Below are 26,237 nucleotides of genomic sequence, written 5' to 3'. Positions count from 1 at the left end.
GAGCTCAAATGTAACCAAAAAACTCAAAGGTCACCGAAGCCAAACATGAGGCTTAACCCATGGCTAGGTCTTCCCCCTCACCAAAACCATTGTTTAACAGCAGTGAATGTTAGTAATCATTTGTGGCCCGATAGTTACAGTTAATGACACATAATGATAATGAGAGATTGCTGTTATAATATGCACAGGTGATGATGTGGATGTTTTGAGAATTGTAATAAAAATTGTAATAAAAATGTACCAAAGTAACTGAGAAAAACTGTAAGAGCAGATGGTTCTGGAGTATTATACGGAAATGGAATTGAACATTTGCATTGCAAAGGCATGATTTTTCCTCGTTGGCGAAAGGACTGGTTTAAAGCTGTTATAAAATTGATTGCCAAAGGACCTGCTGATGAATTCTTTATCAAGTTACACAAGGGTTATCTTTAGAACTTTAAAGGGTTCCTCAGAATTCCTGTTTCTCCCTTTTCTTTCAAATACAAAATAAGTTACAAGCTATTTAACCAACTGAAATAACTGAAAAAGAAACAAGTCATTGTGATGGTCGCAGAACTCGATTTGCTATTACCCTTTAAACATACTATCTTTCAGATAGTGTTTCTGCTCATTCTTACTGCCTTGCATGTCCATCTCCATCTAAACACTATCTCCACTTTGTCAGTGTTGACATCTTCGTTTCATATTTTAAACGTGAGTTTGAGCTCTCACACTCTGGGAGAATGACCCTCAGCTAACTCAGCTTACAGGCTGGACTCACTCATCTAAAGAGCTCTCCCTTCCAAAATAAGTTGATTTCTTAAAGCTTAAAGCTTAGACACTGGGTCTCCTCACGATGACACTTAGCTCTCACAGTGGTTCTGATGGTTCCAGTCCAGCTGAGTGCTCAGTTCAGTTTACACTAGTAAAAAGAAGTATGCTTCCCTTTGTTCCATGAGCTCATTCAAATGGTTACTTTTTGGAGCTGTGACAGTGAGTGGCTAGGAGAGCAAGGCATGCATGCACACATATACTATCTTCACCCTGACAGAGACAGGCACCACAGTACACATGTAAGGATGCATGTTGTCCATCCACACTGACAGCCTGTACACATGGAAATGCATATTGTATGTATATCCTATTTTGAACTAGAACCTCTATTTCAGCATCTTTATTCGCTGATCCTTTCGCCTCCTTTCTGGCTGCCCTGGCTCGTTTGCTGCACACAGGAGTTTGAGGTTTATCTTAAAGACAAGTTGGGCTGACCCTGATCCTTCCTCTACCTAATGTAGGAGCAAGGCAGCAAACAAATACTCCATCATGGTAAAAACGTCTGCAGAACCTAAATAAAGCATACCTTAATGAAAGCGTTCTAGCCCTACCTCTGCTGTAGTCGTCTCTGCCTGTGTTCAATGCATCTGAGAGTAATCTGTTAGGCCCCTGGGCTTACATGTTCTCTGTTAGCAAATTTCAATAGTCTAAGCATAATGTGGACAGTTCATCCAAGATATGATTTTAATCAGAGTTAATGTAGTGTTAGGAGAGTTATCATTGTGGGGAATCCATTAAAATAAATTGATTAGTATGTTATAAGGTGTTCTTTATCCAGTGAATAGTTCAAGGGACAAGCTGGTTGTGCAGAAATTTGCAGAAATTAGGAATTGCCTCCCCCTGTGGCTAAGTGTCCATCCCAACCTGTTATGAATGTGCAGTCAAAGAATCCTCCCTCCTTCCTCATCTCAGAAACCCGCTAAGGAGTCTCACGTCGGATTACACCATGTAGTGTAAACTTCAAGACATCACTCCACACATCGTCTCTTTGCGAATTAGTGGCCTGAGGAGAGTTCTCCACGACGTTACAGAAGCAGCCTAGTACATGCAGTCTCCGGTCAGGGCAGTAGAGTATTGTGATCTTTCAAAGCCTGGCCATGTTCGCTCTTCATCTCCTGACTTTACTCGGTAAGTCTTAAATCTGCGTGTGCAACTGCAAGTAAATAATTTGAGAGGCGTTAAGATGCAGAGTATTAATTTCGCTGTTTTATGAGTTGTGTTATACTTCACAACTTCACAACAGCTGTCCATATTCCTCGTCTCTTTTTGGAGAACGTTGAATACAATTGCGTGCTTCGTAGAATAACTTGTCTTCTCATTCAAGTCGGACTGAATGGACATGAACTGATTCGCTCCCGGAATGTAGTAAAACGTTGCATTATACATTTTTTTCTTTGTAATTTCGTCAACTTTCCCCCTTGCAGTTATAACTTTGGTCAAGGCTCAACAGCAGCAGTTGCTCCTGCCCGGTTCTTGTAGCTTCGAGTTCAGCACTTGTGGATACACATCGGATCCTAAATATGCAACATGGACAGTCAACGAAGAAGGTGTAGTAAAACATTTAGCTAATTTTGATGAAGTTGCTGAGCTATTGTCTGTTGTCTGTTTCCCTCTACTTTATTCATGTACTCATTCATTCGTTCATTCATGTAGTCATTCATTCTCTGTTCCAGTTTTGCATACTTTAACCTATCTGAAACATCTATAGCTGATATCAAGTGAAGATACAGTATACTGTAGTTGCCGAGGCTAACAGATGAAAAGCGCTGATAATGCCCTCCCAAATGACATTAGTAAGTTCCTATCTCAAGATCATTATGCAACAGGAATGCAATCAGACTTTACGCTGTGTTTGATTACATTCAGTGTATACTATTGTATTGTGTACCGTTTCCCCCGCCAATCGACTGTCGGCAGCAACCACATCCATTATGCATGGTATCTGTCTGTTTACTTGCCTGTCACTGTTCAGCTGGAAGTTTTCTCCTTTCGGTATTTCCACAGTTTTTAATCAGCTTTGGCCTGCTTAGGGATCCCTTGAGAGTTCATGCATCTGTTAGATTTGACTCCATGGACTTCAATAAGACAAGGACCTGTTTTTAATATAATCACACCATGAACAGTAAGGTTTGGTATGGTGTATTGAGTCATAAGTCTGACAAGTAGAGTTTTTTCTACTCAAGCATCCCTTGTTACTGCAGGCTCATTCTTCCTTATTGCTGGAGAGGTCCAACATGTGGCAGCCAAGTCCTTTTCAAGATGCATCCAAAAAACATTTCATAATCTGCCGTTGATGTTTATGTTACACAGCTAAAAACAAGATGTGGTTATTAGGGAGTTTCTGAGCAGTTGCCATATGCCAAATGTTATCGTCTTTTATTGTAATAGCCACTGAAGGGCCGGGTTGCCAAGGTGTTGAATAACAGTTGAATAACAAAGGAAATTTGTAATTTTGTAAAAAAAAATAATAATAAAAAAAAACAATTAAAAGACTTGGAGACCTTGAACAAAACATAGCAGAAGAGACATACTAATATGGGACAGCTTTGTGTCATACGTATTACTGCCAAGCTGCTTGCCCTGACACAACCCTCTCCATGTCAGTGGTCACAGCATGCTTCCCCGATGGGTCGATAAATAGAACCATAAAAACCACGACTGGGTCATGTCTATGTTTACTGTTTAGTTGCCTGGGCAACACAGGAAAACTGTGCTGGAAACTCGGATGAAGATCCAAAAGGCTACTCTTTTTTCGTAGGTTGCAGTAAACTGGCGGCATACAGGGAGTGAGCATGTGCACATGTAAGGACAAACTGTCTGATTTCGAGTGTTCTTGATGATGAGTCAGCATTTCAGTGGGCAGCCAAGTTATGTTTGAGTGTCTCTTCAAAGACAGAGAGGGTGCATGGGTTAATAACAACTCCTCTACTAGCACAGTTTCTCATCAGGACTTTTCCAACATCTGCAAAAAAATGATTTGTAAGCATTTCCTGGAGGAAAACCAGACTTTCTACAGACCTCTGTTCTGTCTCCTTGGCTGGGTCCACAGAGGCATACAGCCGTATGAGTAAGTAGTCTACTGTGACATTAAACTGCTACAGTAGCGACGGTCGTAAAGCCTTAGCATTTGTAAGGGGTCAGAGATCAATCAGTGCCTGTAGCCTGGTGCCTTAAGGAAAGGTAACTGTGCATTTGTCAGTTTCACTGATGTGCATCACTGTGAATGGTAGTGAATCTGTGAAACCATATGCTGATGGCATCACCACCGGCATATGGTTTGGACTCGCTGTACCTGCTGAGACATGAAGTGTACTGTTCTTGTTTTCCATATTGTAAGGGCCCTGTTAATTTGGTTTATGGGGGACATCAGTAATAATCCGTGCATTAATGACTATTCCAGGACCCTCACTGAGAAGAGGGGGAGGGGGGCGGGTTTGAAATGCAGGTCAGAGATAGGAAAGAATAGCAGAACGAGAAAGAGTCCTCCCTGGCATCTGGAATGAATCATTTTCACCTTTAGGACATCTGCTCGTATCGTGGAAGGCTATAAAAGTTAGCAGTATTGAAATACCATACAGATTCCTGTGTTTATATCAAAAGCTGAGACAGATTTCGGAAAGTGTCTTTATCCCTAACAAAGATTTTGCCTCCAAACTGATAACACTGATTTATTTGTTTTTGGCTGAAGCTGATTAATTTGGATTTGCATAAGGCTGGAATCTGTTATTGCTGCTGCACACTGTCTCTCGGCAGGGAAGGAACTTTCCATGCAGTACTAATCCAAGCTCCGTTCCAAGATGCAGGTTTAATCTGCAGGCTAGACTCAGCAGTTGATTCATTCTCTCCACTGAGTGCGTAAACCACAGTGGGAGGAAAATCAGACCAAACCCACACCTGTTACTTGACACACAGACATCAATGTATCTTATGTTGTCATCAAATGATTGTCTGGCTGTTTGGCATTGAACAACTTCAGAAATGAAGCGCCATTTATTTTAACGAGTGGGCCCTGAAGCCAAGACAGCACTGACAATGATCTCAGCAGCTGCTCCGTAACAAATCTACAAGACAAACATTTGACTCTGTTGTATGAGAAGCGAAAGAGCAAAAGTTTCCGGTCGTACTACACCTCCACCTGCGGGAAAACATCACGGCTCTCCCTTTATCACAATGCAGGGCGCTTCATCGCTGCCGACGCGGCCCTCATGGACTCGAAGGACAAGGCGGTCCTGCTGAGTCCAGAGCTGGAGCTGCTGGACTGGAGCTGTCTGAGGATGGTGTACCAGATCACAGGGAAGGGCTCCCTGCAGCTCCATCTGCGGCCTGACGGGGAGAACTTCGACTACACGCTCTGGACCTCGGAGAAGACCTCTGATAGCTGGCTTATCGCCAGTGTCGACCTGCGCAACATGACCAAGCCGTACCAGGTATCCACTGAGAGTACAACAGTCCCCGCAGGTGTACTGAGCCAAAAACATGAGGAGCCCAAGCAGTGTGCAGGGAGCTACAGCTACAGTGTGGCTACTGTGGGGTGTGAAAAGTATCTGTGGCATCTCAGTGGTATTACTTGTTGGCATGTGTTTCCCTTAATAGGTAATGAAATAGGAAAAAAAAAAACATTGCACGTGAATTTGACCTCATTAATCAGATGTGCCTCCAAGTGCAGGGATGAAAACTGAAACATTGGATGTAAAAGTGATGTACTGTGAATAGTGTTGGAAATACAATGCTGATGAATTATGAAGGAAAATAAATCGTTTTATGTGTTCTATCAATAGCATGGAGGCTACAGTGTTGGACACTTTGTTTATGACTAGGATTTTAAAAACGGAATTCAGACATAAATTGTTTCCTCATCTATGGAAATTAGCCTCATAAACTAAAGGTTAGCCACTCCACTGTAATTTCAGTACAGGCTAAACGTGTCTGGCCATGGGCTGTTGAGGGACAAGGAAAGTTTATGGTGTGAAAGCAAAATAGAACGAGCATTAGGTAAGAGACCTAATGACAAGTGATTTAGGACTGCTTCAGAAGTATGCAGCCATTGTAAGGTCTGTGATAAAATCTTTAATCTGTGTTGGTGCCATGGCTTGCATACTCTTCTTGGTTTCCTTCTTACTGAACTTGCTTTTCCCTCTTTATTGCCCATCCCTCTCCCTTATTCTCTCTCTCTCTCTGTTTATCTTTGACACTTTTTAAAGCTGTTAATGGAAGGGCGGCCTAGCAAAGGAGCAGGCAACAGTGTCGCCATCTTTGAAATCCACATAGTACCTGGATACTGCATAGGTCAGTGCAGTGTTTCATATCTCCTTATTTTGGACTTTCATTTTATCAAGTGCACATTACTCACATTGCACAGTAAAGGCTGTTGTGTTTTTAAGTGTGAACTCAGCACTTTCGTGTATTTGTGATGAGAGAGTACATGTTTATCGCTCTGTGCAGACTAATTCCTCCCTTTTCAGAGTGTGACTTTGAGGAGCACCATTTGTGTGGCTACAATAACCAGTGGAATCCCAACGTGAACTGGTACGTGGGAGGGAGCCTTGCTCGGGACCCCCAGTCGGACCTGCCAGATGACCACACCATGAACAATGAAAGGGGTATTGTGTGCTGCGTTACAGCTGTGGGCTGCTCTATATTTTTAATCTGTTGGGATGCAAGTAACTTCCTCCACAACATGTTTGAATTCCTCTCGTTTCCTATCCCTACTTTCCATGGGGACCTTTGTTGTGATAATTCAATGCAGCATAGTATTATTTGTTCCTGGTGTTTTTGGTAGGACACTACATGTACGTGGACTCGGTTTATGCCAAAAAGTTCCAGGAAGTGGCCAAGTTGCTGTCGCCGATGACCACCACTCCCATGTCGGGTTGCTTGTCCTTCTACTACAAGAGGAACCAGGCTCAGGGCAACTACTTCTCCCTTCTCACCAAGGACGAGCTGGGCCACTACGAGGAACTGTGGAGGCCCGACGCCTATGCCACCCCCAACTGGAAGCTGGAGCAGGTCGACATTAAGGCTCCGCATCCCTTAGAGGTCAGTCAAAAGTCATTACACGGTGTCATGTCAGATCAAGAAAGAAAGGGGGAGGGCAAATTAAGGCCTTCGAGATTCGTGCCATACAACACTATTACATTGCCAGAGAGCACACAAGCAAACGATACGTCTAACTGATTCAGCGCTTTCAGACGTCCTCCCGCTCCAAAGCAAGTTGAGTGTGATAATGTGATAACGTCTCTTCATTCCTCTCTGTTTAGATAACAGGGGGAGAGATTACTGGGAAGGAGCCACTTGAATCCTCTGTTTTCGTCTTTTGTCTACTGGGCTAAATGTTTCCAGAGCATTCCCACCCCAAGCCTTTTATCTCCTTTTCATAATTAAACCCTGCCATTGTGGCCAGGAGAATCTGGGGCAGAGGGAGAGCTTGGTCATTAGTCACTCAACTAGACTCAGTCATGGAAACACACACACACACACACACACACACACACACACACACACACACACACACAGGGGCAAATGAAAGAAGACAGTTTGAGAGCTGCTAAGCCATCTGTGTCATCCACAGAGCCCAACTCCGTTCTCATAGCCTTGTACAAACATGTTTGGGTCCATTAAAAGCAATGGCTAGAACTGGAATCTACAGTATATCACTGTGTAAGGTTAGTCTGATTGTATATTATGAGGAGTGAAAGTGAAAAGTGGATGGGTTTTTGCTGTAGCTAAAAGCTTTTTTCAGGATAGCCCACCTTGCAGAAAAAGATATGGAAGAGCTTTCGATTTAGAGGCTACTCATGACATACTGCTTAATACAGTATAGTTGTTGTTTATTTCAGAGTTATAGGGCCACAATTGTTTTTGTGCTCAGCCTCTTACTGTGGATTGATTGGTGGACTAGTCGTATAAACACACGCAGACGGGGCTTGGCTAGTGGCTGCTGTCTCTGAGCTTTTGCAGCTGGCCTAAGTGAAGGTGTAAATAAGTGTGTGTGTGTGTGTGTGTGTGTGTGTGTGTGTGTGTGTGTGTGTGTGTGTGTGTGTGTGTGTGTGTGTGTGTGTGTGTGTGTGAGTGTGTATGTGTGTATGTGTGCGTTAGTGTGTATGTGTGTGTGTGGGAGGGGGCAGAGGTCTGCTTTGACACATAATTCTTTATCACTGTGGCCCTCCCCATGTTTCCACAACTTTAATCAGCATGCTTAAAGCACAACTCAAGGCAGGTGGCTTTTTGGTCTGAACCAAACGTTTTGGTAACACCTCCAATCACAGTTTTATACTGTCACGTTAAGTAACATTGATATACAGTGTGCATAATACTATTTTTTTTTTACTTTTATCTCTAGTAATTATAGTTGTAACAGTATGTTGCAATATGATGCTTTCACCTTGTTTTTTTTTAATTTTCTCTGATGTAGCGTAAATTGTCACAAGAGGGACACATGAAAAGAATGCATGGTTGAATGCTATGCCACGTAGCAACATATTCTTAAAGGCTTGGGAACCCCTGTATTACTCTCCAGTCTGTTTTAAGTATATTTTCAGTATCTTTGTTTAATGACTAGTATTTGCCTTTCTGTTGCCAGGTGGTGTTTGAGGTAGCTTTCAACAGTCCACGCGGAGGGTATGTTGCCATCGATGACATTTCCTTCTCTCCCGAGTTCTGCCACTTAGAAACAGGTCAGAACCCTCTTGATGCATATGCAGCCAGTGTTGTTATTATTGCTTTCATTTAGAAATATGTTTAATTCATAGGGAGGTGCTTGTGGTGTATGATAATACCAACTAAACTGTCACAGTTTTGTTTAGCCAGGACCGATATCAGAAAGCCCTCAAGACAGACATTCCACAATAAATAAACAAAATAAGCCACAGACAGATGTAAAGCTTGAACGCTTTTCAGAGAATCTGACTTCTATCATGGCACAGCTTTATTAAAGTCCACTTTCATAACTTTATTCATGACTTATGTCAGGCTGCATTCCTGGCCCAAAAGCTAACGCTGAAAATCTACTTCGCTTTGTTGCCTTCCAGAGCCTAACTTTGATCCTTCCGTCGCCGACTGTGACTTTGAGGAGGGCTTCTGTGAGTACCACCAGGAACGTATTGGAGGTTCGGTGTGGAACAGGGTCTCAGTGAAGCCCAACGTCTACAGGGTCGGAGATCACACCACTGGAACTGGTGAGAAATTAAAGTGTTGCGACTACACCCCTCTGTGGTCACCAAGGCATGCTCCTCCTGAGGGCAGTTTACTGTTTCCTTCAGGGCTTCTCAATAGCACCAGTGTTTTGTGCAAATTGACACAATCACTCCAGGTTAAAAATAGACTGAGTCCTGCTATTGTTGTTCTAGATAAAAATAGCTGGCTGCAATTGGTGTGCAGTTTATGTAGTCTGACAGTCCTCTGCTTCTCATGCCTATCTTAACTCAGCTTACATAATCTTTATAATATATGGAAGAGCATAGTGGGAAATGTAATTGCGAATATTTTTTAATGTGCTGATAAATGAATTTTCTTCAGACTTTGTTAGTCTCAGGATGGGACCAGGGCCAGACTGTACAGTTTACTTAAATCACTTTGATGAATCTGTGCTATGCATATTTTATGTACATCTATATTTAATAACAGTTAAGATGAGCGATGGGAATGTTTAAGACCTAAATTCAGGCCTTTTAAATGGCTCTCAAATGTATGTCTCTATTTCATTGATCTTAATGGCAATGACAGACTTCGAAGTAACAGTATAGTTGACTCTAAGTAGGCATGTCTAATCTCTTTAAGCATGATTACTGCTCTAGGAGCAAAAAGAATGTTGAAAACGTAAAAAATGTAATGAAGATGTATGTTTCTCATCGATTTAAAAAGGCATTTACTACAGATAACCAACATGCATATCACTGAAATCTATTTTAGTGCTCTCATTGACCCTGAGAATTTGACATCTTCATTGAAAAAGTTACAACAATTTCATAAAAAATGTAATGAATCCAAAAGTGCGAGTAAGTACTTTAATCGCTCCTTCACTCCTTATGCAGGTTCCTTCCTCCTGGCCAATACACGCTTCACCTCTCGGCCGGGCTATGTGGGTCGTCTTCACGGGCCTGTCCTGCCTGGGAACTTTAAGTATTGCCTCAGGTTCCACTATGCCTTACATGGCTTTATGAAAATCGACAATGCTCTGGCTCTCTATATCTACGACGACAACAACGTGGCCCAGGAGAAGATCTGGACTGTGTCGGCGACCTCCAGGGATGTCTGGACTGAGGTGGACATCACCTTCCAGAAGCCCATGCCCACCAAGGTAAAGATGGATTCATTGCTCTCCATCTGAGCCCTGCACCCCCAATTGGAGACATACTCATACTTCACAGTGTTTTACTGGAAAGAACATACCTTGTGTAGCTCACTCTGATAAAGGCCACATGACAGAATGCATTGAGTTTAAATGAACTTACTGTATAACGTGTATGTAGGTGTGTCTTTGTGCACTTCCCACAAGTAGAATGATAAGCATCCATAATTTAATGAATCTGTGTCATGCTTTCACACCTGCCGTGTCCTATTCCTCATGTGTCACTGGGTAACAAGCATGCTAGCATTACTTTAGTTGTCTGTCAGAATTCATGTCTCCTAGCAGGTTTACACTATGTGCTAAATAGTGCTCCGACAAGACTTGACTTGTTGGTCCCTGTCGCCTCTCAGATGGTGTTTGTTACCATCTGTCGGAACTTCTGGGACTGTGGCTTGGTGTCTCTCGATGACATCACGGTGACAATTGGAGACTGTCGTGTCACAGCTGGTGAGCTATATCAGTACCCGTTAAAATAGCCTCAGCACTGCTGTTATATACTATGGGTCAGCTTTAACGTAGTTTACCATGACTTACACCTAGGATGAAAAACCTTATTGCATTTCTATGTCTTTTCAAAATAGCAAGGGGTATGCATACTTCAGTGTTTCTCCAGAATGTGTGGATCCACATCTGGAAATGGCTTAAATTTAGAAGAAAACGCCTTGGCAGTTACAATCGCACAAGGTTTAAAACGGGTGGTGAGGCAGCAAGTAACAGTTAATAAAAATAGATGCTTCAATGGCAGCTGCATTTAAAAATGGCTAAAGTGGTTAGAGTCAGATGTTTCAAATTAGGCACTTTATTAATATTCAGTCAGTGGCCTAGTGGCTGAGATATCAAATAAAATGCTACTGAGACAGATTCCTTTTGAGGCACCTAGAACTCAAAGGCTCCTACTTTAAGTAACATTGTTGAGAAAGCCAATTCACTTAATTTCAAGAGGTAACATTTTTGATAGAAATATACAGTATGACGAGAAAGGAAGTGACCAGGAAGTTGAAGTGAAAAAGGGCTGGGTTGAGAATGCCTTCAGGTTTGGTCTGACTGCATGACGACTATTTAAAGAATCAACCACTATGGAAAACATCCATTTTCCCCTGAGTTGGACTGTACAGGCTGTGGTGAGGAGCCAGAGCTTTTTTAACCACCCAGCCTTCAGCACACCACACGTCACTGCAGGAAAAAGGGATGAGTTACTGTTACTGTTGCTGCCAATCCAAAATAGCACCACCAACACTTTTCCCCCTATCGTCAAATTCATTGTAGTGGAGATGTAGTGGATGCTACTTCAACTGGTGACCCTGAGAGCATATTCCCATGTCTGTCAGTGCTTCTCTACTTTCATTCTACCCATAAAAAATAAAAGCAGCTAAGACAACCCTGTAAATCACTGATGACACAGTATGATGACATTTTCTTCAGAAAATGAGTTTACAGCTGGAGGGCCTTACAGTGCTCAAGACAAAATACAAAATCTTGCAGCGTGTCTTTGATGTGTTCTGTCATTTTGCCATGGAAGGGAAAAACAAAAACTTCTGAAATACCATGGGGGTGTAGTTCGAGTTAAAATTGGGCTTTGTTTGGTTTGGTTTCTCAGGGCCTTTGCGGCCACCCCCAGGCCAATGCAACTTTGAGCAGGGCGACTGCGGGTACACCCAGGAGAAGAGGCAGCACAGGGGGGGCTGGCTGCGTATCAGGGGCCAGACACCCACTTCCTATACCGGGCCCAAGGGGGACCACACCTTAGGGGTAGGTGAGTCAACAGCCTTCTCATCCCATGTCTTTCAGTCTATTTTCTTTTCCAGTTCAGCAGAGGTTCATCCCTCTGCTGCTCCTTGAGGAAGCTGATGTTTTTCTTTCTCTTTTTTTTTTTGATACAAATAAACATATGCTGTAATGCTATTATGCAGTTATGCAGTCATATATTTTGCATAATATGAGAGGAGTGACCTTTGGGGATCTGAACTAAAATAGTTGATGACTTAACTGTTGACTGATTCAGAATGTTTCTTTCAAGTAAAAACGGAGAACTCACATTACCCATCAGAAAACTCTGTTAGTTAGTTGGGTGTTCATAATCCTCAAGGACATCATCAGCACCACAACAGCAGTTCCCACTCTCTTACCAAAATAAATAACTTAATAGCAGCTTCCTAACTAACAACCTCTGTCTGTACCTGTTTTCAAGGGCACTACATGTACATTGAGGCCTCCCACATGTTGCCGGGACATTCCGCCAGGCTGCTGACCACTGAGCTGAGGGGTACCAACAGCCCCCAGTGTCTGCTGTTCTCCTATCACATGTACGGCTCTGGTACCGGCGTGCTCAGTGTGTTTCTGCGGCGCCACGACAACCGTCACCGTGACATCCGCCACCGCGACTCCCTGCTCTGGAGACGACAGGGAGAGCAGAGCATCTCCTGGATGCGGGCCATGATCGACTACGAGTGCTACACCAAACACCAGGTAAACCAATACGTCTCTCACCTCAGACACTCTCCCCTTTGTACCGTGAGAGAGAGCTAAGGGCTGGGATGTATAACAGCTAAGATTACAAAGCAGGTTCTTTGACCTGCTTGTGAAGTGCAGTTTTTAAACCGTGATGAAAACCAGAGATTGACCAGGACTTTGGGGTTTGTAATGATACAGGAGGGGAGCTGGCATATGGTTAAATACGTAATGTCGCTCTAATCTCTGCAACAGATGTGAGCATTTAGACAGAAGGAAACTAAATCATCCAGTGTGCTTTCTTTTTTGGTGCAGATTATCTTTGAAGCTGTCCGTGGCTCTTCAATACGGAGTGACATCGCCATTGATGACATCGTGTTTAAAAGGGGACCATGCAAAGGTACTAAAGAAATAAACAAACGAATGAGAAACAACATCAAAACATTTCCCCCTTTTTAACCTTGGAGCCAGACTTGCCGTTTGCACGGTTATGTCTCAAAGCCTCGTCTGTTCACAGGGGAGTGACTAGCTCCACTAACTTCAGTCATGTGTAGCGAGGTAGCATCCTCCCCCGGGGTCCCAGGATAGCTGCACTGCGGTAGCGTTTGGTGGGGGGAACCAAATGAATTCCAGCCCTGCTGTTCCCAGCGGAGGGCTGCTTCTGTAGTGGTAGTCAGGTCTGCTGCGGGTAGAGGGAGTGGGAGAGAGAGGAGTGGTGGTGGTGGGGGGGGGGATCGGGGGGTACCTGCTGCTGAGTCAGCCTCTGGCTTTGCGCCCGCCTCCCCCCACCTCTCTCTAGTCTTTTTTTGCCAAAGAGCCATGCTGCTGAATGTAGAACAGAACGTTATCATTGTGCCCGGTATTACTGTTCAAATAACATGAACGCTCGCAGATGTCTTTGCCATCATGTTGAATACTGTACTCTATACATGCGCACTGCATCTATCACTTCTACTTTTCATTTAGTCTGGATGTTCACGCTTGTGCTCTGTGTTTCTGTTTCTCAGCAGATCCTGGTGACAGTATTCCATACTCTGGATTCTCAGAAAACTTCAATGAGATCGAGTACTGAGCTTGATGCACTGGAGGATTGATGCGTGTTGATGTGCTTGTGTGTGGTGACTGGATTTGTGGCACAGACAGGAAGGACAAGTCAGCTTAAGCCACTTTTACATAGAGTAGAGCAATGCCAATATGAACAATCTAGTCCTGCATGACTAGGCAGAAAGGTATATTCCCTCCCCAGCAAGTACTTGTGGTATAGAAAGTAATAATAGCTGAAAGTCAGATAGTAGGATATTCACAAGGAGGGTCAAACTGCTGGTTTAGTGTGATGTTATACAAGCAAATAGTTATGTGCTGGTCTTGATCCCGATCATGGCAGTTCGTAGAGCATTGCTTCAAAGTGACTAAAACATTGTTTTGATGTTTTCTATCCAAATTCCCAATAACTTACCAAAATGGAAAAAGCAACAATGAACAATGGTATTTATTTACATATCTTTGTCTGATGAGAGATGCATCTCAGAAACAGAAGTGGGGATGGTGTCTGTGTAGGTGTTTATTCACAGAAGAGTGTAAATTTCACACTGTTTTTACACAAATGCGACGACATGTTTTATTTTAAAAAATATGATCACTGAAGCATTTTTTGTTACTGAGCTCCAGTTATGGAGTCTGGTGTTGTCAAGAGACCTATATGTATTCCATTTTTCTAGGTGAAATGCAATTGGAAAATGTAATTTTGTTCGCATTCAGCTTTCTTTCCAAGACTCCCAACCGACAACAGGTGAATCCCTGGACTACTATTGATGATTGAAATATCCATTTATGATTCTATCAATTCGTTTTTAATAAAATTGTTTAAACAATGATTGTCAGTAACGTGTGTAGCTATGCTTTCCTGTACATCACGCATCATCATCACATCATACACAAAGTTATTAATACAGTGAAAAGAACTGTATGGAGAAGGAAGAGAAGGATGCCCCCCAGTGGATATATGGTTGCATATAAGCTTTTAGGTTACTTGCATTAATATATACACAAAATATATATATAAAGTAACTGGAACATGAAAATCATGTAATTAGCCTTTAATGTACTACATGTGACATTTCCAGCTAAACAAAGACAAAACTGAAGTAATAGTTTTTGGTAAAAAGGAGGAAAGATGTAAGATTGCCACCCTTCTTAACAAAAAAGGACTTAAAGCAAAGGATACTGTCAGAAATCTTGGTGTCCTCTTAGAAAGTGATCTATAATAACAGAACTCATGTCCATCCCTGACCAAAGATGGACAGTTCACTTCACTTGGTCCCCGGGCGCTGCAAAGCTGCCCACTGCTCCTGGGAGGTCCTTGAGGAAGGACGGTCCAGGATGGGAAAAAGCAGAAAATAAATTCACCGCGACCTCAGGCCTACCTGCGTGTGTGTGTGTGTGTGTGTCCTGTGTCGCCTCCATATATGCACGTGTGTGTTCCAGTGTGTCGTGTGTGCCATTAAAAACCTGACAAAGGTCTTATAATTATAATTATTAATTACATTTTAACAGCCACATGAAAGCAATTACTAAATCTGCGTTCTACCATCTCAAAAACATTGCCAAACTTAGGGGTTTTATGTCAAAAGATGACTTGGAAAAACTAATTCATGCCTTTATCTAGCCTGGATACCAGACCGAACTTAGTCCCGCCCACAACATTTGAAGTCGGGAAGTTCGGTCTGGTGTCGCTCCATTAGGGAGAAATTATCTGCGAAAAGAAATGGTCTGACCAATCAAATTGTCAAGGCGGGCTTTATACGATGATGGACAGATGATCAACAGTAACGTAATCAACTGCGTCACCAACACACGGGTTGAATTCGTTTTCAACAAACATGGCTGCCGCTGGAGAGCTGAAATGTATAGATTCGAGTCCATTTGGACATTGACAGTGCATTCATTTTGAAAGAGGAACAGAGAAACGCGATCAAGGCATTTGTCAATGGAAAATATGTTTTTGCCTTCCTTCCTACGGGATCCGGTAAAAGTTTAATTTATCAGCTGGCCCTGGTCACATACTACGTTGTTCTGATTGGTTGTAGGTAACGAAGCGAAGAGGCATTTTTTCTCCTGGTTCGGTTGAAACACGCCCCATAATCACAGCCCATTGGAGCGGTATCAGATTCATATTCTGACTAGAATTATGAGTATGACATCGTCAGGCTAGCCTTTATCTCCAGTAGGGTTGATTACTGCAATGGGCTGTCCACAGGCCTTCCCCAAAAAACCTTAAACAGCTTCAAATGATACAAAATGCAGCTGCCAGAATTCTTACAAAAACAAAAAGAACTGACCACATAACCCCTATACTGAAATACCTGCACTGGCTCCCAGTAAGTTACAGGATTGACTTTAAAGCACTGCTGCTTGTTTTCAAGTCACTTAATGGGATAGGGCCAAAGTATTTATCTGACATGTTTCAGCATGGTGATGGAGCTGAGGGAATCTACAGATGAGACCGTGAGGGACATGGAAGCCCGGGTGTTGACTGGGAGGAAGTGGAGGGCCGAGGAGGAGGTGCAGAAGGCTGTGGGCAGGTTGCAGCACCAGGAGATGGTGGGCAGAGTCCAGACAGGGCGCGCTGGCCTTGGGTGGGGAGATCCGCCTATTCTGTGGTCCAGAGCTAGCAGGAAGGAGAGAAAGGATCTTGTTGTCTCGGAGGTGACAAAGATGGCAGAGGAAGAGTACAGGGTCAAGGCAGTGGCGCAGGGGCAGCAGGGACGCTGGACGACGTGGGAGGGGGTTGCGGGTCGGGTGGTGAGCTGGGCAGACTTCTGGAAACTGCCACAGGCTCGACTCAGTTTCCTCATCAGGGCATCCTACGACACTCTGCCCTCCCCCCGAAACCTCCAGCAGTGGCTGGGCACGGAGCAGGCCTGTGACCTCTGTGGGACCATCAATGCTTCCCTACAACACACTCTGTCAGGTTGCAAGACCGCTCTATCCCAGGGCAGGTATGGATGGCGGCACGATCAGGTGCTGAGGAAACTGGCAGAGGTAGTGGAGAGGAAAAGGCAAGAGGCAAGCGCTGGGAGGCAGCCGGGGAGCCAGCAGAGGACCCATTTCCTTAGGGAAGGGGAAAAGGGGGACACTGTCAGAAGGAGACCAGCATCCACCCTTTTGTTGCCAGGAGTGGGATGGAGAATGGACTTGGGCAGGCAGCTCCACTTCCCAGGGGAGATCTGCAGCACCACACTGAGGCCAGATGTGGTGCTGTGGGCCAGGACGGAGAGATCTGCGCTGCTCGTGGAGCTGACGGTGCCATGGGAGGAGGGGATGGAGGGAGCCCACGAAAGGAAGAGGGCAAAGTACTCTGACCTGGTTGCGGAGTGCAGGGAGAGCGGTTGGAGTACACGACTCTTTCCAGTGGAGGTTGGCACGAGGGGGTTTGTGGGAAGCTCAATGACTCGCCTACTTAAAGAGCTAGGGCTGAGGGGCAAGGAGCTACACAAAGCCACCAGAGAGCTGTCTGAGGAAGCAGAGAAGGCAAGTTTTTGGCTTTGGTTAAGGAGGCGGGACAAGGCATGGGGAGCGAGCAACTCCTGAGAAAGGCTAGCTGCGGGGGGTGACTGGGAGACGTCCCTGTTCACTGCCCCGCCACCAGGAGATGTTCCGGGATAAGGGGCGAAACATCTGTGAAAGGTGGTCCCCGGCTGACGACCCCGCAGCTAGCCCAAAGGGCACCGGTGGAGGTGCGGCAGGCCTAGAGCCTAGCAGGTTTTTACCATCTACCTGTTCACACTAATTACAGCAGTACGTACCTCTCAGATCGCAGCATACATTTCTATTAGTAAAACCCATTGTCCAAACTAAACAGGGTGAAGCAGCACTCAGCCACTATGCGGTTCACCTCTGGAACCAACTTCCAGAAGACATTAAAAACGCTCCAACTACTTTCAGTTTTAAATCTAGACTAAAGACCAAACCTTTCTCAGATGCCTTCTGCTAACTGGCCACGAACAGTTCCTTTGAAGCATTATTGCTTTCTGTAGTAGACTAGTGATTGTTATTATTCTTTTTATGCTTTTATTTCCTATATTTTACTGTTTTTATGCCTTAATGTTCTCATGCTTTTATTTTCTATAATTTACTGTTTTTATGATCATGCACTGACCTTTTCCTTTTATTTAAGTGAAGCACATTGTTGTGTATTTATGTGAAGCACATTGAATTACCACGGTGTATGCCTTGCCTTACATAATATTCCCATGATCATTTTGAGTGAATATCATGACCCGCTACAGACTGCCATATGGTCAGTAGTCCAGTATCCGCAGTGTCATGTGACGTCATTAGGTTAATTGTGTTGTTGTTACATTACTTTTTGTAGCTTGTTGTATATGTGAAGCAACCCTGGGTTTCATGAAAGGCGCTTTTAAATAGAATGTATTATTATTGTTGTTAATATTATTATTATAGTTTTTTTTATTGGTTTTCTTCTGTCATCCCAGTCGTGATTGTATAATAGATAATAATAATATTTGACAATATACAGTGCACTCGGACTCGGACCCTAGTTTTGTTCCTCATGGTCAAATTAGCCAGAAACCGTTGAGAGGCGTGCATACTCAATTTGAGCCTGCTTCTGGAGTACTTCGCCCTGACCAAGAGTAGTATCAGTAGAAGGATCGACGCTGCCATCTTGTGGTAAATTATTCATTTTGCTACTGTTTTGTTACGTGTGTTTGACAAGTGATGTTTTGCATCAGATGTTGCATCAGTGTGGTTAAATCCCTATTAGAGATTAAACTCTGCATTTAAATATTTAATAGTTATACAACAACTGAACTGCTCACGGATTTCAGGCCTGATTCAGTGCTGATTCAGAAATTCAAAACCTACGTCAACCTAGTACATGTCTGCAGGCCCTTCTGATTGGTAGGCATCTGGGGCAATCAGCACAGACCAAGTACCGCCTTCAACGCGTGGAACACGTGATCATCTTCCAACTGAGTTGCCACAGGAAGGCATATCTTTGTGATCTTTGGCTTGTCGCTGGTAAGTGGGGAAACCTGGTTATTGTCTTGGTTTAAGTCTAGTTTCCATACTTTGTTTTGTCAGTATAATAATGTGGTGTGAGTTTTGTGAGGAATTATCTAATAATATCTCAAAATAATCTGCTTTTTCCTTTTGATGTCAAGTGTCTGCCTCTGTGTTGTTAGTGGTGGAACTAACTTTACAATGAAGCGGAAAGGGATAAACATGTGAGAAAACGGTCGTAATATTTTGTTTTAAACTTACATTTTTAAGATGTTAATCTTGCGGGCAGTTGTGGCAGTTGCAATGCAAAAAAAAATTCCAAACATACATTGCTGCCTTCCAACAACGACACAATAATCGATCGAAGTTCGATTACAGTGAATATGACCCTGTTTGTGTTGTCTCCTAACAAGCCACAGCGCCCACATAGAGATCGCAGCACGAAAACATTAGGAGAAATGATTTCAAGAGAAATTTTTGAACTGCTTTGTAGAGGATGCTTGTTTAACTATTGCGAAGTGGTTTTAGGATTGTCGAACTAATGTTTAAATTCGTTTGAAAAGTAGCCTATTGTCTCCCACTCTCTCTCTATGTGTTTATAAAAGGCCCTCCAAATACAATAAACGACAGGCACCGAATCTGGCCCATGGTTACATCAGCATACTTGAAATACTATGCTGACTTGTCTTGTTAGTGCTGCAAGTTTGGCAGTTTGCTGTTGGTGCTGGAAGACTTAGCTCTATTTGGCCAGACTCATGTAATTGTCATGTAATTGCTTGCTGTCCGTCTTAAATATAATGATGTGCAAAATATGACCCTGTAAATATGACCCTGAAGTGTTTTGCTGTAAAATCACTGTCTAGAGTCTAGACCATAGATTATATTGCTTTGAAGTGTAAACAGCAATTCTGCAGCTTGGTAGTTTTGTACTAGTTAATTTAGTCTATTTTGATTCTCTCTGAACCCTTCCTTTTCTTTGCACTAATGCCCTGTAACTCAACACTACTGATTGTTTAACAGAACAGTTTCACTATAGCAGGTCACATAACACACAAGAGGTCCAGGCTCAATTAGATTTGTAGCAGCTTTGACCATTTTGATGTATTTGAAAACCAATGATAACACAAATTATAGGTGAGGCTATATTCTGGAAAAAACTGCCAGTGGAGGCTAATCATTTCACAGAGTGCAAACCGATATTAGAATATGGTTCAGAGTTGAGGAAGTTTACTACAGGTTTTGGAGGTCACTAATTGCATTGCTTTCTTTTTTGCAGATGGGAAGTAGTTCTTGGGGACCGATTTCACCAGCATTTTTTTTGAAGAAACATCGTATTGCCCAATGGGAACCTCACTGATCAGATCTACGTAATTGTAATCTACATCATTTATTTTGTAGGCTTATTGCCTAACTCCTCAGTATGTACCAAATAGTACAGGGGACTGTAGGGGATCTGTACCCTGGGCCCTTCCGTAAGCCCCCTAAGCAGAAGAAATGGGGTCGACAAGGCCGTCCAATGTTACTTGCAATAACCCTGGGCGTGGTGCTAGTGATGGCAGCCATAGTAGCATGGTGCTACTACAGTGCTTCTCTGCGCCGAGCAGAGATCCTCAAAACAGAACTACTGGACCTTAAATCAGATGGGTTCATCATCCGCAATCAAGTGAATGAGGTCATCTTCAGAATGTTTTTCAGGTCTGTGCTGGTACTTGCAGTGTTTCTTTATCAGTGAAAGTATACTGTATTTACAGAAAATCATGAACTGTTCCACACATTTACTCTCTGTATGTGCTATTTCAATTTAGGTCGGGATCTCTTGATCTGGACTCCTGCTCCAAAGAGGGTGGAATCCTTCGCTGTGACCAGTCAGGCACAGGGAAACTGAACTTCTTCATTCAAACCGTCAGGCCAAAGGACACGGTGATGTGCTACCGAGTGCGCTGGGAGGAGCTGGAGGAGGGCCGCTCCGTGGAGCATGCCATGTCTTACAACGGCTCGCACTGGTATGGGGGCGCGGAGCAAGCCATCCAGCACTGGCCCATGTCTGTGGAAGGGCAGCAACCGCCCAAGCCGTTCATCACCGGAGACGTTTACTCAAACCGCCAGGACTTTGGTAGCATTCTCGAGCGGTACTGGCTCTCGGCCAACGCCACAGCCATTAAGATTAATGACTCTGTGCCTTTTCACCTTGGCTGGGATGATGAGGAGAAGGTTCTTCGCTTCCAGGCACGGTATAATGACAGCCCTTACAAACCACTGCCCGGACAGGCACCGCTCGCTGAGCTAAGCTATCGCGTGTGTGTTGGTCGTGACGTGACCTCCATACACAAGTACATGGTCCGGCGTTACTTCAACAAACCCAGCAAGGTTCCGTCCGAGGCGATGTTCCGCCAGCCAATTTGGTCCACGTGGGCGTTGCATAAGACTGCAGTGGACCGGGAAAAGCTGCTAAAGTATGCGTCAGACATCCAGAAGCACGGCTTCAACTGTAGCCTCCTGGAACTTGATGACCGTTACACCAGCGATTATGGGGAGTTCACGTTTGACCCTGTGAAGTTTCCCAACGTGTCCACCATGTTTCAGAGTCTGAAGGATGACGGTTTCCTAGTTTCTCTGTGGATCCATCCCTTCGTTAACTACGATTCCGCCAACTTTGGCGTTGGAGTGGAGAGCGAGCTGTTTGTCCGAGAACCCAGCGGACAGCTTCCTGCCTTGGTCCGCTGGTGGAACGGTATCGGGAGCATCCTGGACTTTACCAATCCAGATGCTCGTGAATGGTTTGCCTCACATCTGCGTGCCCTTAAGACAGAGTATGGAATCACCTCATTTAATTTTGATGCAGGGGAAACCAGCTACCTACCAAAGCAGTTTAGCACCTATGCCCCTATGCATGACCCTAGCACCTTTACGCGCCGCTACACAGAGATGGCCATTCCCTTCAATGACCGGGCTGTGGTTCGCTCCGGCTACCAGTCCCAGAACATCTCCTGTTTCTTCAGGCTTTTTGATCGGGACTCTGTGTGGGGTTATGACCTTGGTCTCAAATCAATCATCCCTACTGTCTTGACCATTAGCATCCTGGGCTATCAGTTCATTTTGCCAGACATGATTGGTGGTAATGCTTTCCCGAACCGTACTCTGGGGTCCACAGGCCTGCCAGACCGGGAGCTGTACATCCGCTGGCTAGAGCTCTCCGCCTTCATGCCAGCCATGCAGTTCTCCATTCCACCCTGGGCGTATGACGAGGAGGTGGTGGAGATTGCTCGAAAGTTCACCGCCCTGCACGAAACCCTGGTGGCTCCGCGAGTGCTGGAGCTTGCTGGAGAGGTGCTGGACACCGGAGACCCCATCATCCGCCCTCTCTGGTGGATTTCCTGGGAGGATGAGGCAGCACACAAGATAGACTCACAGTTCCTCATTGGGGACGATCTAATGGTGGCACCTGTTCTGGAGCCGGGCAAACAGGAGAGAGATATCTACCTTCCCGCTGGCAGATGGAGAAGCTACAAGGGGGAGCATTTTGACAAAGGACCCATCCATCTTACTGACTACCCCGTAGATCTGGATGAAATTGCATATTTTGTGTGGACAGGCTAAGGGCTCAGGGAAACGATGCATTAAATACTGTATAATGGTTTTCTTGCCTATCATAGGTGCATTCCATAATAATGTGAACGGTAATGCCTTTCATTGTTGTCTTGCCATTCTGTGATTTATTCCATCAACATCAGTTAAGCCAGTCCTTTGTTTGTGATAACACTCCTTTCAAACTATATGGTGATTTCTTTTTACATCCCTTGTTAATTTCTTAAAAAATGTAGGCCTGATCACTGGGATACATACAAGTGAGGAAAGCTACATTTAAGGTATACTTATTGAGCTTAACTGGAAAAGATGAATGTGGTGAGGAAGAACAAGAAACTGCCAAGTAGATGCCGTCACTATATTGTTTGCCTCTTGTTTGCTGTTGTTCCATAAATGTTAGCTCAGCAACAAAAATGGTGTTGAATAGTTTTAGACAGGTAGAATTTATGAGGGAACTAAATTGAAGTTATTGTGCCATCATTTTTCAGACATTATGGACCTAGCGGTTTTTTCTTCTATTGTGATTAATGGATATAATATTCTGCTGAAGTTTGTAAATACCTCATTGCATGTTAATCTTAATTCAGCTTTACCTTGTCTCTGAATTTACCTACAAAACACTCTTCTTTTGACCATTTAATTTATTATCTTTTTTAATGCTGAAAGTCATCTTTAAATGTACCAGTAGCAACTGCATTGCTACCAAAGTAATGTCTAACATAGTTCGATGTCAGTGTAAACGTCCTATTTATGTTGAAATGAAACTTGCCAAGCAGCACTCCTGAGCCTCTATAAGGTTTCTATGAGCCTTTGTGTCCATTTATAGTTCCATACTGACCTTTTGCTTTTACTGACTCAATACACTACACCTGGGATGACAGGAAAGAAAGGGAATTACATTTTTTTATACATTTTGGGTTTCCTTGGTATTGTCTTTTGGGTAAAGAATTTGCACTGGGAAAAAGATAGTCCAAGAACTGTGAGGTATAGGACTGGTTTTATGTTCTGTTCATTCTGCATATCTCATTTTACGGTACACATAGTCCAAAGCAAAGATGACTTGTTTTAACGCATGATCTAAAAGTGTTGATTGTATATTTTGGATAAAACTGCCATTAGGATTTGAGTACATGAAGACTTATGCACTTGACAAGTTTAATGATCAAATTAAGTTAATACATACTTATTCTTGCCAAACGAAAGTAAAATAAGAGTATAATATTTCAGTGTGATGTTGGTGTCATGGGACCACACTGGAAAGTAGTTCTCTCAATCTGCTATTGCCTTTGTAAAATGCTGTGCTCTGTTTAACAGGTGAAAATTGAATATGTACTGGAGTGTGCACTAACTATAATTGAGATAAAACTGTAGCACATTTTTGCACCTTTTTCACGGCTTCTCTCTATGTAAAAAGACAACAGTACAACAGTAGGTGTGTCTGTATCAATCTGATATGCATATGGAGGTCTGAATTAAAGCAATGTGAAAGAATTAACTAACCTCTGCGCACAATTGATCCAGGGCCATTCTTGTCTTACAATGATTATATTTTCTTATGGTAGGAGAAAGAAGGGATTTTGCTGTAATTTAATGTTTGTCTTAATCCAGTCAATAAATGATCCTTTGTTATAACTCAAAAACTTGTTGGTTTTGTATCAGAACTAGCCTTTCAAATGATATACAGGTGCATCTCAATAAATTAGAATATCATCAAAAAGTTGATTTATTTCAGTAATTTGATTCAAAAAGTGAAACTCATATATTATATAGATTCATTGCACACATAATGATATATTTCAAGTGTTTTTTTTTTTTTTAATTTTGATGATAATAATTGACAGCTAATGAAAACCCCAAATTTAGTATCTCAGAAAATTAGAATATTGTGAAAAAGTTCAATATTGAAGACAATATTGTCACACTCTAATCAGCGCTAATTAACTCAAAACACCTGCAAAGGTTTCCTGAGCCTTTAAATGGTCTCTCAGTCTGGTTCAGTTCAAGGTTCAAGAAATAAACACTTGAAATATGTCAGTCTGTGTGTAATGAATCTATATAATATATGAGTTTCACTTTTTGAATCGAATTACTGAAATAAATCAACTTTTTGATGATATTCTAATTTATTGAGATGCACCTGTACACACGCATCTAAGCTCTCTGGATCTCTCTATGTCGATCTCTATGCTTTATGTTCATTACCCATGCATGCAATACTGATGCATGTCTCTTACCTAAAGAGGCAAGATGTTGCAGGGCTGTAGCAAAGAGTGGGAAACCCTGAAAGATTCAGGGGGCCAAGTGATGGATTTCTTTTTTCTTTTTTTTTTTGGATTTAATCAGTGTTGTTTGATATTTTCCTGGGGGGCCACAATTGCTGTCTGCTCGCAACCAACTGGAACAAAATGTGGTAAAAACAGAGGCTTTGCCGCCTTCTGCTGGTACTCTCAACACTTCAATATGCGCAACACAGCGCAGTGCGAAACGTCTTGAACAACGGTGTCTGTGCGCATGGCTATCAACACAACGTCATTCAAGCGACAGTGCTTTACGAAGACCGGTGGCTTGTTCTATTTTTAATAGTTGCTTGTTTCCAAAGTTGTATATTGAAATCAGTTTTCATGCATTCCTGAAAATGCATGCAAGGTTCGCTGTGAAGTCTAAACCAAGTAAGAAAAAGTCTAACATACAGACGTCCATCAGTAAATTCTTTGCTGAAGTCAATAAGAAACCAGAAGGCGACAGTGCAAATAAATCTGGGATTAATTCGAATACTCTTCACCTTGGGGTGGGAGTGAAGGTAAATACTAATTTAGTTATAAACACTATCACAACACAGCATTCTTTGCCAGACAGTTGTTTCAACGTGTTTCGACAGCAAGTAGGCTCTATTATCGTTAAAAAGCTCATGTTGAAGTTATGCAACGCCCCGAGTCTATTTCAACGTCATATAACTACCAGAGATCACAAGGTCTCACCTTCGTGTGTTTTTAATAGAAAAAACACTGTGAAGATGGAGTGGAATCCCCGGGGAAGCGAGCCAAACTGTCCCATGATGGAGAGTTTGAAAACATGGACACTGATGCCACTTTCAGTGACAGTATCAAAGGTAATTTAAAGACGCGCAATACTGCTAAGGATAGGAGGCCAGAATAAATTGTCAACTTTTTTCTGATTGTTACCTATTGCTCGACTAGTTTTTGCACACAAAAGATGAAGTGACATTTTAACACATTTCCTTACCATTGATTTCTATAAAGGTCTACTCTATCATTGTGACTGAGATGTTGTGACCGTGCGATGTTTTGTAAATGCTCATATATTCCCTCTGAAGAGCCAAGACCTCCGACGTCCAGAGGTAGCCTTTCGTGCTCCACCCTGGAAAGACTGAAAGGCTTCAGTTGTCCCAGCACAGCGCCGAGAAATGGGCCAGAGGAAAAAGGGCCACATACTTCATGTGGAGGGGGCCTCATGGACCACAGCAGAGAATCAGCAGACAGCCCCACAAACATTAAAAGAGAGAGCCCAGGGGAGGAGGAGAAGGAGGTGGAGGCCATTGAGCAAAAACAGGTATGCTCAAATGAAGGCTGTGTCAACATTCTTGCTACACTTCATGAATACACTTGCTCCTTTCGGTACTGATGTCCATGACTCCATTTCTCAGGTCCGGGGATTCAACTTCAGTCAGTTCACCAAGGCAGGTAGCGGTGCCACCAAGAGGAGTGCCCCTGAAGTGAGTGCCCCCAACAGGAGAACCAAGAGCATCTACACCCCCCTGGAGCAGCAGTTTCTGGAGATCAAAAAACAGCACAAAGACACTCTCCTTGGTGTGGAGTGTGGCTACAAGTACAGGTTCTTTGGAGAGGATGCAGAGGTGATATTTCTAATAAATGTTTCTATCGTTTTCTACATTTTCTACCGAAATAATGATAGAGGCAGTGTGTCAAAATGAACAAGAAAAAAGTTGCACTTAATTATTCACACCCAGCAGATAGAAGGAAAATCATCACCACATTCTTGA

General features: G+C 43.2%; 3 protein-coding genes across 5 annotated transcripts in view; all 3 read left to right on the top strand.

The window, feature by feature from the left end:
* Positions 1-1,634: 1,634 nt before the first annotated feature.
* On the top strand, positions 1,635-14,487 carry mamdc2a (MAM domain containing 2a). 2 transcript variants are annotated; one of them, XM_031570570.2, is made up of 14 exons: positions 1,635-1,941; positions 2,238-2,360; positions 4,990-5,240; positions 6,015-6,099; positions 6,276-6,413; positions 6,593-6,849; positions 8,393-8,486; positions 8,841-8,987; positions 9,843-10,108; positions 10,510-10,606; positions 11,757-11,912; positions 12,348-12,625; positions 12,923-13,007; positions 13,618-14,487. In XM_031570570.2, exons 1-14 carry the CDS (start codon positions 1,911-1,913, stop codon positions 13,677-13,679), a joined length of 2,070 nt encoding a protein of 689 aa, XP_031426430.1. In that variant the 5' UTR covers positions 1,635-1,910; the 3' UTR covers positions 13,680-14,487. The 2 variants fall into 2 exon arrangements, with proteins under 2 accessions (XP_031426430.1, XP_012683993.2); XM_012828539.3 differs by having other exon boundaries at positions 1,636-1,941; positions 13,615-14,487.
* Positions 14,488-18,559: 4,072 nt separating this feature from the next.
* Positions 18,560-23,856, top strand: si:ch211-117c19.1 (myogenesis-regulating glycosidase). 2 transcript variants are annotated; one of them, XM_012828472.2, is made up of 3 exons: positions 18,560-18,649; positions 19,908-20,326; positions 20,437-23,856. In XM_012828472.2, exons 2-3 carry the CDS (start codon positions 20,052-20,054, stop codon positions 22,226-22,228), a joined length of 2,067 nt encoding a protein of 688 aa, XP_012683926.1. In that variant the 5' UTR covers positions 18,560-18,649; positions 19,908-20,051; the 3' UTR covers positions 22,229-23,856. The 2 variants fall into 2 exon arrangements, with proteins under 2 accessions (XP_012683926.1, XP_031426429.1); XM_031570569.1 differs by lacking the exon at positions 18,560-18,649 and adding an exon at positions 18,685-18,855.
* A 632-nt stretch (positions 23,857-24,488) lies between these two features.
* Positions 24,489-26,237, top strand: part of msh3 (mutS homolog 3 (E. coli)) — a 55,325-nt gene continuing 53,576 nt past the window's right edge. The window contains exons 1-4 of the mRNA XM_031570568.2: positions 24,489-25,016; positions 25,214-25,325; positions 25,551-25,786; positions 25,881-26,090. Coding sequence (XP_031426428.1) covers positions 24,852-25,016; positions 25,214-25,325; positions 25,551-25,786; positions 25,881-26,090 — 723 coding nt within the window. The 5' untranslated portion in view covers positions 24,489-24,851. The remainder of the gene's footprint in view (positions 25,017-25,213; positions 25,326-25,550; positions 25,787-25,880; positions 26,091-26,237) is intronic.

Source organism: Clupea harengus, chromosome 7 (genome assembly GCF_900700415.2).
Source record: "Clupea harengus chromosome 7, Ch_v2.0.2, whole genome shotgun sequence".
NCBI lineage: Eukaryota > Metazoa > Chordata > Actinopteri > Clupeiformes > Clupeidae > Clupea > Clupea harengus.
The sequence above is the reverse complement of the archived record's forward strand: the minus strand, read 5'-3'. Positions and strand labels throughout refer to the sequence as shown.

Coding starts and splice junctions, on each gene's coding strand:
- mamdc2a (XM_012828539.3), top strand. CDS start 1,911: ATGTTCGCTCTTCATCTCCTGACTTTACTCG. Junction 8,487..8,840: donor GTTCTGCCACTTAGAAACAG/GTCAGAACCCTC, acceptor GTTGCCTTCCAG/AGCCTAACTTTGATCCTTCC. Junction 10,109..10,509: donor AGAAGCCCATGCCCACCAAG/GTAAAGATGGAT, acceptor GTCGCCTCTCAG/ATGGTGTTTGTTACCATCTG.
- si:ch211-117c19.1 (XM_012828472.2), top strand. CDS start 20,052: ATGTACCAAATAGTACAGGGGACTGTAGGGGATCTGTACCCTGGGCCC. Junction 20,327..20,436: donor ATCTTCAGAATGTTTTTCAG/GTCTGTGCTGGT, acceptor ATTTCAATTTAG/GTCGGGATCTCTTGATCTGG.